We start from the raw sequence: 10,899 nt of genomic DNA, 5'->3' as shown, positions 1-10,899 counted from the left end.
TTACCTCTGCAAGAAGCTCCCAATATCCTGCAGGAAAAGACAGAGAAGCAATTCAGTGGAGGCATTTCCCTGCAGAAACTGAATGGGTCTATTTTAAATGGTGAAGCAGAGAAAGAGAGGGAGGGAGGGGTGTATCTCTTGGCCAAGCACAAAACAAAACACACACACACACCCAAAAATGCAGCAAAACTTAACTGTACAATACTTGAGTCAAATTGCAAAGTGCAGCCATTAGAGTGCAGTGCAAGGATGTTTACTTAAGAACATAAGAACATAAGAAGAGCCTGCTGGATCAGGCCAGTGGCCCATCTAGTCCAGCATCCTGTTCTCACAGTGGCCAACCAGGTGCCTGGGGGAAGCCCGCAAGCAGGACCCGAGTGCAAGAACACTCTCCCCTCCTGAGGCTTCCAGCAACTGGTTTTCAGAAGCATGCTGCCTCTGACTAGGGTGGCAGAGCACAGCCATCATGGCTAGTAGCCATTGATAGCCCTGTCCTTCATGAATTTGTCTAATCTTCTTTTAAAGCCATCCAAGCTGGTGGCCATTACTGCATCTTGTGGGAGCAAATTCCATAGTTTAACTATGCGCTGAGTAAAGAAGTACTTCCTTTTGTCTGTCCTGAATCTTCCAACATTCAGCTTCTTTGAATGTCCACGAGTTCTAGTATTATGAGAGAGGGAGAAGAACTTTTCTCTATCCACTTTCTCAATGCCATGCATAATTTTATACACTTCTATCATGTCTCCTCTGACCCGCCTTTTCTCTAAACTAAAAAGCCCCAAATGCTGCAACGTTTCCTCGTAAGGGAGTCGCTCCATGCCCTTGATCATCCTGGTTGCACTCTTCTGAACCTTTTCCAACTCTATAATATACTTTTTGAGATGAGGCGACCAGAACTGTACACAGTATTCCAAATGCGGCCGCACCATAGATTTATATAACGGCATTAGGATATCGACTGTTTTATTTTCAATACCTTTCCTAATTATCGCTAGCATGGAATTTGCCTTTTTCACAGCTGCCGCACACTGGGTCGACATTTTCATCGTGCTGTCCACTACAACCCCGAGGTCTCTCTCCTGGTCGGTCACCGCCAGTTCAGACCCCATGAGCGTATATGTGAAATTCAGATTTTTTGCTCCAATATGCATAATTTTACACTTGTTTATATTGAATTGCATTTGCCATTTTTCCACCCTTTCACTCAGTTTGGAGAGGTCTTTTTGGAGCTCTTCGCAATCCCTTTTTGTTTTAACAACCCTGAACAATTTAGTGTCGTCAGCAAACTTGGCCACTTCACTGCTCACTCCTAATTCTAGGTCATTAATGAACAAGTTGAAAAGTACAGGTCCCAATACCGATCCTTGAGGGACTCCACTTTCTACAGCCCTCCATTGGGAGAACTGTCTGTTTATTCCTACTCTCTGCTTTCTGCTTCTTAACCAATTCCTTATCCACAAGAGGACCTCTCCTCTTATTCCATGACTGCTAAGCTTCCTCAGAAGCCTTTGGTGAGGTACCTTGTCAAATGCTTTTTGAAAGTCTAAGTACACTATGTCCACTGGATCACCTCTATCTATATGCTTGTTGACACTCTCAAAGAATTCTAATAGGTTACTGAGACAGGACTTTCCCTTGCAGAAGCCATGCTGGCTCTGCTTCAGCAAGGCTTGTTCTTCTATGTGTTTAGTTAATCTAGCTTTAATTATACTTTCTACCAGTTTTCCAGGGACAGAAGTTAAGCTAACTGGCCTGTAATTTCCGGGATCCCCTCTGGATCCCTTTTTGAAGATTGGCATTACATTTGCCACTTTCCAGTCCTCAGGCACGGAGGAGGACACAAGGGACAAGTTACATATTTTAGTTAGCAGATCAGCAATTTCTCCTTTGAGTTCTTTGAGAACTCTCGGGTGGATGCCATCCGGGCCCGGTGATTTGTCAGTTTTTATATTGTCCATTAAGCTTAGAACTTCCTTTCTCGTTACCGCTATTTGTCTCAGTTCCTCAGAATCCCTTCCTGCAAATGTTAGTTCAGGTTCAGGGATCTGCCCTATATCTTCCACTGTGAAGACAGATGCAAAGAATTCATTTAGCTTCTCTGCAATCTCCTTATCGTTCTTTAGTACACCTTTGACTCCCTTATCATCCAAGGGTCCAATCGTCTCCCTAGATGGTCTCCTGCTTTGAATGTATTTATAGAATTTTTTGTTATTGGTTTTTATGTCCTTAGCAATGTGCTCCTCAAATTCTTTTTTAGCATCCCTTATTGTCTTCTTGCATTTCTTTTGCCAGAGTTTGTGTTCTTTTTTATTTTCTTCATTTGGACAAGACTTCCATTTTCTGAAGGAAGACTTTTTGCCTCTAAGAGCTTCCTTGACTTTGCTCGTTAACCATGCTGGCATCTTCTTGGCCCTGGCAGTACCTTTTCTGATCTGCGGTATGCACTCCAGTTGAGCTTCTAATATAGTGTTTTTAAACAACTTCCAAGCATTTTTGAGTGATGTGACCCTCTGGACTTTGTTTTTCAGCTTTCTTTTTACCAATCCCCTCATTTTTGTGAAGTTTCCTCTTTTGAAGTCAAATGTGACCGTGTTGGATTTTCTTGGCAATTGGCCAGTTACATGTATGTTTAATTTAATAGCACTGTGGTCACTGCTCCCAATCGGTTCAACAACACTTACATCTCGCACCAGGTCCCGGTCCCCACTGAAGATTAAGTCCAGGGTTGCCGTCCCTCTGGTCGGTTCCATGACCAACTGGTCTAGGGAATAGTCATTTATAATATCTAGAAACTTTGCTTCTTTGTCATGACTGGAACTCATATGTGGCCAGTCTATGTCCGGGTAGTTGAAGTCACCCATTACTACCACATTTCCTAGTTTGGATGCTTCCTCAATTTCATATCTCATCTCAAGGTCTCCCTGAGCATTTTGATCAGGGGGACGATAGATCGTTCCCAGTATTAAGTACTTAAATGTTCTTGCTGCTGTTGTGTTTGTTAACCCATCCAAACACTTCAGAGGATCAATTCCACCCACTCCCCTTTACCAGTTTGCCCTACAGGGCATCTTGCCTAAGTGGTCATATGTGACCATCACTCCTGTTCTGTTTTTAATTCTTCTAAGCCACTAAATGTCCACAGCATGGCTTAAAGAAGCCCCAGACTCCTGCAGCTATCCTTCCCTCAAAAACAAGCAAACGAAACTCTTTCCACTGAGGACAGGGTAAAGAGACATCCACATACCAGCACAGAGTACTTGAATCTCTTTTGTGCAGTTTTAACAACAAGAGGCTTTAGCAGAAGTTGTTCTTAACTGTGAATTTGACTAGGTAATCAGGGTCTGAATTAGCACACCAGGAGCCCAGCACAACCAGTGATAAAGAACGACAGACTCAAGATTGGACCTGAAATGAATCAGTTTATTGATACACAATGCTTCATTCAAAGCCATATATCTCTCCTTACTATGCATTTGGATGCCTCCTAACATGCGCCAGAGACAACAAGCCTAGCTACTAAACAGAATGTTTAGGTTCCTTAGTATGACCTAACTTCTAAGTTCTGCAGGGAGGAGGGAGAATTCCACCTTGTGGTTTTTCCCACTACAGTGTTGCAAGAACACCTGCATTTGGCTGACTTTCTTTTCTCCTAAAGATACAGGATCAGTCTCAGGGATTGAACCTGGCAACCCTAATTTTAAATACATTTTTAAATATCTTAAAATATGTTGAGTTGCCCAAATGTTGTTTTCACTCTTAACTTAAGGTTGGCACTGGGGGAGGCTCTTGTGCCTTTAACAGATGTATGGCAGGCAGAAATTAAACAGAAATTAAATTAAGCATTTTCTAGGATGGAAACACAATTATGGGGGAAACGTCACCTGTTGACATTCTGTCTGTCAAACATATTATTATTGTCATATGGAGCTTCCTGAGTCAAGTGCTGTAGAGGAAGCATCGTTGTGTACAGGTGGAACACTTAAAACGGGAGTCCCAATGCCCCGGCATCAACCAGGCTCTGTTCACCACTCTGGGTGGTTTGCTTTTATCTCCTTCCTTTCATTTCCTTCAAAAATTGTTAAATGTAGCTTATATTACTGTAACCTGCTCTGGGCCCTTCTGGTGAAGGGTAGGTAATAAACAGCATCATCATCATATTTGTTTTTGTGATGAATAAAAAGTGACATTATTTAATGCTTCATTATGTATTTTTTTCAATCAACACGGACGAAAAGTACAACAATTAGCATGTGGGGGTCATGAAGAGTTTTTGAGGTTACAAAGGGGGTCCCGTACTCATAAAGGCTGGGAACTACTGGAATTGAGTATTAGTTGGGACCCTCTACCAGGTCACACCCTGATCTAAGGTGGGTTCCAACAGCAGCATGACCAGCAGGCAAAGAGACGGTAAAATAAATAAGTGGGCTGCTTATATGCAACTTTGGTTTAAAAGTGAGTTCTGGGATACAGTCTACCACTTCCAACTGCAGGTGGAGAATCATACTTATGATGGCTCCTCTACGTAACAATAGCAAGTCCCTAGAATAGCATGGGGGAGGGGGAGAGAAGACTTAGGGGACAGCCTTCCTCCCCTGTCTGTATATTGATGTGGCACACTCCACTCTGTCATCCAAGGACCAGAATTTACCTGCAGGAGCTCACTGGCTGGTTTCCAATGCTTGTCCTCCATCTCCTGGATGGTGCTTTCGAGACAGGAGAGGTCCTCGGAGAGCCTGGCCAGGTGCTCATCCCTTTTCCTTGCAATCTCCTTCGCCACCTCTTCCATCTGGGCCAGGAGAAGCTTCTCTTGTTCTTCCAGAAACTGGCGCAGCCATCTGAACTCAGCCACTGTCTTTCCCCTCTCTGCATCAATTTGCCCCTTCAACAAGTAAATGGAAAGAAGAGAACAGCAGACCAATATCAGGAATAAATATAGTCTGACTTAGCACTATCAAGGAATCAGTTATGAGAATTCCCAGGGAAGGGCACTTCTGACATTTCAGAGAAATCACACCAATATTTAGCAGGGAAAGAGTTTCAGAAAAACTTAACAAGCCCTCTCCCTCCTCTCAGAATAGTCTTTGATTAACATTTTCTGAGGGAAATCAGGCAGTTCCAAACAGTTCATTTAAAAAACATTGTACAGTATCTCTTTCTACATTTCATATCCACTTTCCCCAGATATTGATTCTAGGCCGTAGTACTTTTTTGTTTCGAAGTAATAGTGATGTTCACAAGCAGGTTTTGGCTTTCCTTTTCAGTATCTGCTTTGAATGTCAGGATTTTCTCTGTCTTCTTTCTCAGATTGTCTAGGCAGCTGCTGACCCCATTCTGCAGAGAAAACAAAATCCCATTTTGAAGCAGAGCTGTGGGGTTTGGGAGTTGTAGTGTAGGCTTGTCCAACTCAGAGTAGACCCACTGAAGTTAATGGATGTGACTAACTTAGCTTCATTACTTTTGATGGGTCCACTCAGAGTAGAACTTAGTTGCATGCAACACCTAGTTAATTTTTCCTCTCCACGTGATATGAGGCAAAATCTTGTACACCTATCATATCCCCAATTTACTCACCTTTTTTCCCTGAACTAAAAAGCCCCAAATGTTTTAACTTTTCCTAAGGGATTTGCTCTAGCCTACATGCAGGGAAACAGTGGGGCCAGGTCTTGCATATGTGCCCAGTCCACTAAAGACTTTTAATCCCCTGCGTGTTCAGGCAAACACCTGAAGATGGCTATTGTTACACAACAGCCCTCTGTCCACTCGTCTGGGAGTAAGCCCCATTGAACACAGTGGGGCTTACTTCTAAGTAAACATGAGTAGGATGTTGCTTTTCATTTGTCCCAGGAAAATATACATGACCCTGGACTATTTCCCCACCTCCTCCTTCCGAAACTCTAAGAAGAACATGAGCAAAACCCTCCTGGATCAGACCAAGGATCCACTTAGTGAGACGATGCTAAAGTTGGTTCCTAGTTCCCAGTTCCTTATTTGCTTGAAAGTTCAAAACACTAAAAAAGAAGGAAAGTTGACAGCTACAGCAACTTCAAGCCAAAGTTAACAGTTCTCTGAACCCCAAAATACATGTTGGGGTGCCCTGTATGATATATCACTGTGATCGGGGGACTCTCCCCGTCAAGAATAACAATACATTTATGCAATCAAAATCGTCAGGCTTCTGATGCTATCATAAATACATAATGATGTCATAAAATCATAAAAAATAAGTAACTGAGGGTGCCCATCCCAAACTCTGCTCTGGGCCAGGACAAATCACACACCCCATGAAAGGGGAGGGTATCCCCTATGAGATGCCACTGCGTCCTGCCTGGCCCAGAGCTTCTGCTGGGCACAGGGCACGGAGGAGGGCATCTACGCAAAACCAAAGCAGACAAAAACTTGCAGGAAAAAATGAGTAACTGGGGGTGCCCACCCCAAAATCTCCTCTGGGCCAGGACAATCATACAGCCCAGGAAAGGGGAGGGTGTCCTTTATGAGATGCCAGTGCATCCTGCCTGGCCCAGAGCTTCTACTGGGAGCAGGGCACGGAGGAGGGCATCTACGCAAAACCAAAGCAGATGAAAACTTACAAGAAAAAATAAATAATTGGGGGTGCCCACCCCAAAGTCCGTTCTGGGCCAGGAGAAATCATACACCCCAGGGAAAGGGGGGGTGTCCTCTACTGCATCCCACCTGGCCCAGAGCTTCGAGGACACCCTCCCCTTTTGTGTGGTGTATGATTTCTCCTGGCCCAGACTGGCAAAGGTGATGTATTACCATATTTTGTTGCAGTTCCCACACATTCATGCCTATTCTTCCTCTCACCCCTGTCAAGATCCAGAGCGATTTCCTACCTTGTAGGCCTGGGAAGCCTCTTCCAGAGGAATCACCTTGTGATTTTCATGTTCCTTGGATTTCTCACACACAAGACAGATCGGGGTTTTGTGGTCTTTACAGAAGAGTTTCAAGGGCTCCTGGTACTTCTCACAGACTCTTCCCTTTCCTTCTACCCGTAGCCCCTCTTGAAGGCCGAGTTTCTTCTTGGCTATAAGTATTGGCTATAAGCAAGGGGAGCTTGAAGTCTTAGTGCATCAAGGCAAATATGACTTCATAGGGATAACAGAGACTTGGTGGGATGACTCCCATGATTGGAATATAGCCATTCAAGGATATAAACTCTACAGAAAGAATAGAAGCAACAGAAAAGGAGGGGCAGTAGCGTTATACGTCAAAGACAAATACACCTCTATGGAAATCCAAGAGAGCGAACAAAGGGGTCCGACAGAGACCATTTGGGTAAAAATAAATGGAGAAACAAATAAAACCGACATGGTAGTAGGTGTCTACTACAGACCCCCTGGCCAAGAAGAGGTGGTAGACGAGGCCTTTCTCAAACAAATCTCTGAAATCTCAGGGAGGCAAGAAGTAGTAGTGATGGGGGACTTCAACTACCCGGATATCTGCTGGGAGACAAACTCTGCAAAGCACAAAGCCTCCAACAAATTCCTGATGGGCCTTGCTGATAAATTTCCTCTTTCAAAAAGTAGAAGAAGGAACAAGGGAATCGGCAATCCTGGACCTGATCTTAACTAACAGGGACGAATTGGTCACGGGAATTAAAGCGGTCGGTACCTTGGGGGAAAGTGACCACGTAATGCTGGAATTCGTGATTCTGGGGAAAGCCAAAGAAGAATATAGTCAAATATGGACCTTGGATTTCAGGAAAGCCGATTTTAGCAAGCTCAGGGAAATGATGGGTAGGATCCCGTGGCTAGATAGACTAAAGAAAAAAGAGCCCAAGAAGCATGGGAGTTCATGAAGAACGTATTACAAATAGCGCAATTGCAAACAATTCCAAAGAGAAAGAAAAACAGAAGACATCGGAAAAAGCCAGTGTGGCTACATGGAAGACTGGTGGAGGAGGTAAAAGTAAAAAAGAGCATGTATAAAGAATGGAAGAAAGGATGCATCACCAAGGAAGAGTACCGATGAGTGGCTCGGGCTTGCAGGAATAGCGTAAGGAAAGCTAAAACCCAGAATGAGCTGAGGCTGGCGAGGGAAGCGAGGAACAACAAAAAGGGGGTTTTCAGATGTGTTCGAAGCAAGAGAAAGACCAAGGAAATGGTGGGACTGCTGCTCAATGAGGAGCGCAAAATGTTGACAGATAACAGGCAGAACTGCTCAACTCCTATTTTGCCTCCATTTTCTCCCAAAAAGGGAACAGTGTGCAACCTTGCATCGGTAGCAATCTCGGTAAGGGGTCGGGATTGCAGTTCGAGATTGATAAGGAGATAGTCAGGAAATACCTAGTTAACCTAAATGAGTTCAAATCTCCAGGGCCTGATGAACTGCATCCCAGAGTATTGAAGGAACTTGCGGATGTACTCTCGGAACCTCTTGCCATCATCTTTGAGAAATCCTGGAGAACAGGAGAGGTGCCAGAGGATTGGAGATGGGCAAACGTCGTCTCGCTCTTTAAAAAGGGTAAAAAAGAAGATCCGGGGAATTACAGGCCGGTCAGTCTGACTTCAGTACCAGGAAAGATATTAGAACGGATAATAAAAGAGTCCATTGGCAACAATCTAGATGACAATGCTGTGATTAGTAGGAGCCAACATGGGTTTGTCAAGAAAAAATCCTGTCAAACTAATCTCATCTCTTTTTTTGATCGGGTCACTAGCTTAGTAGATGGTGGAAATGCTGTAGATGTCATCTATCTAGATTTCAGCAAAGCATTTGACAAAGTCCCCCACGACCTTTTGATTAGCAAACTCGTCAAATGTGGACTGCATGGAAATACTGTCAGGTGGATTCACAACTGGTTGGAAAACCGTACTCAAAGAGTGGTCGTCAGTGGCTCTGCTTTGGACTGGAAGGAGGTTTCAAGTGGAGTGCCACAGGGTTTTGTCCTGGGGCCGATACTCTTCAACATTTTTATCAATGACTTAGATGATGGGGTGGAGGGAAGCCTTATGAAATTTGTGGATGATACGAAACTGGGAGGGATAGCTAACACAATGGAAGACAGGAATAAAATCCAAAGGGACCTGGATAGACTAGAAAATTGGGCTGAAATTAATAAAATGTCATTCAATAAAGACAAATGCAAGATTCTGCATTTAGGCCACAAAAACAAAATGCACGGGTACAGGATGGGAAATACCCGGCTTAGCAGTAGTGCATGTGAGAAGGACCTTGGAACTGTAGTGGATCGCAAGTTGAACATGACCCAGCAGTGTGATGCTGCGGCAAAAAAGGCAAACACGGTTTTGGGATGCATAAACAGAGCTATAGTTTCCAGGTCGATGGAAGTAATAGTTCCACTATATTCTGCATTAGTCAGGCCTCATCTGGAATACTGCATTCAGTTCTGGGCACCTCATTTTAAGAAAGATATAGACAAGTTAGAGCAGGTTCAGAAGAGGGCGACAAGGATGATTGCCGGTACGGAGAACAAGTCTTATGAGGAAAGGTTGAAGGAACTTGGCATGTTCAGTCTGGTGAAGAGAAGGCTGAGGGGCGACATTATTATGCTCTTTAAGTACCTGAAGGGCTGTCACATAGAGGAGGGTACAGATTTGTTCACTGCTGCGCCAGAGGGTAGGACTAGGTCTAACGGTTTTAAGTTGCAGGAGCGTAGATTCAGATTGGACATTAGAAGGAACTTCTTGACAGTAAGGGCAGTTCGGCAATGGAACCGACTGCCTAGGGAGGTGGTGGGATCCCCTTCACTGGATGTCTTCAAGCAGAGGCTGGATAGCTATCTGCAGGAGATGCTCTAGCTGTGGATTTCCTGCTGTGAGCAGGGGGTTGGACTCGATGGCCTACAAGGCCCCTTCCAACTCTATGATTCTATGATTTCTGCATTTGCCAGCGGCCGATTTGAGATGAGAGTCCTATGCTGAACTGTTTCCCTGCACTGAGGGCAGGAAGCCTCTGCCCCAGCTTTCTCCCAGCACCAGCTCAGGCAGGCTCGGCAAAAGTTGTGCCCGCACTCCGGGATGATCACTGGATCCTGGAAATACTGCAGGCAGATGGAACAAGTGGCTTCCTCGCAGAGATCCCAGATGGGACCCCCGAGATAAGCCATGGCGGCCTCACCAGGAAGACCGTGTGAGTTTCGTTTTCTCTCTTCTCCGTCAGCAACTGGGTGTTCCCTTTGAAGGAATTTCAAAGAAGGCAACTCGGGGTCTCCGCTATTGTGGAGATTGCTGGACCACGCCTCTTTTATAGAAGATTTTTTAAAAAATGAATGGTCATAATTCGTGACTACTGATTTAAGCAACGATTTTCCTATGAGAACTGGAGATAAGCGAGCTTTCTATTAATTTCAAGTCAGCCCCAACTACTTTGAAAGCCAATGAATGCATCTGAGGCCCCCAAGCCCCTCCCACCGAATTACTCCTTCTCGCTGCAGGCCACGATGAAAAACGCCAAAGCGCATCACAGCCTAAGAACATAAGAACATAAGAAGAGCCTGCCGGATCAGACCAGTGGCCCATCCAGTCCAGCATCCTGTTCTCACAGTGGCCAACCAGGTGCCTGGGGGAAGCCCGCAAGCAGGACCCGAGTGCAAGAACACTCTCCCCTCCTGAGGCTTCCGGCAACTGGTTTTCAGAAGCATGCTGCCTCTGACTAGGGTGGCAGAGCACAGCCATCACGGCTAGTAGCCATTGATAGCCCTGTCCTCCATGAATTTGTCTAATCTTCCTTTAAAGCCATCCAAGCTGGTGGCCATTACTGCATCTTGTGGGAGCAAATTCCATAGTTTAACTATGCACTGAGTAAAGAAGTACTTCCTTTTGTCTGTCCTGAATCTTCCAACATTCAGCTTCTTTGAATGTCCACGAGTTCTAGTATTATGAGAGAGGGAGAAGAACTTTTCTCTATCCACTTTCTCAA

The 10,899-nt window shown here is 44.7% G+C and overlaps 1 protein-coding gene across 1 annotated transcript; it reads right to left on the bottom strand.

The window, feature by feature from the left end:
- LOC133378866 (zinc finger protein RFP-like) lies at positions 1-10,087 on the bottom strand. The gene is made up of 5 exons (XM_061613480.1): positions 9,863-10,087; positions 6,852-7,055; positions 5,236-5,331; positions 4,649-4,879; positions 1-27 (listed from the first exon to the last, which is right to left on the bottom strand). Exons 1-5 carry the CDS (start codon positions 10,085-10,087, stop codon positions 1-3), a joined length of 783 nt encoding a protein of 260 aa, XP_061469464.1.
- Between the last annotated feature and the right edge of the window lie 812 nt (positions 10,088-10,899).

This window comes from Rhineura floridana, chromosome 3, assembly GCF_030035675.1.
Source record: "Rhineura floridana isolate rRhiFlo1 chromosome 3, rRhiFlo1.hap2, whole genome shotgun sequence".
Lineage (NCBI taxonomy): Eukaryota > Metazoa > Chordata > Lepidosauria > Squamata > Rhineuridae > Rhineura > Rhineura floridana.
Note: the sequence above shows the minus strand (reverse complement) of the source record. Positions and strands in the feature narration are given on the sequence as shown.

Excerpts from the sequence above, each read along its gene's own strand:
- LOC133378866 (XM_061613480.1), bottom strand. The coding sequence starts at position 10,087 with ATGGCTTATCTCGGGGGTCCCATCTGGGATCTCTGCGAGGAAGCCACT. Across the intron at positions 5,332-6,851 it reads AGGCTTCCCAGGCCTACAAG|AATGGGGTCAGCAGCTGCCT; the intron begins GTAGGAAATCGC and ends TTTTCTCTGCAG. Across the intron at positions 28-4,648 it reads CAGCCAGTGAGCTCCTGCAG|GATATTGGGAGCTTCTTGCA; the intron begins GTAAATTCTGGT and ends CTTTTCCTGCAG.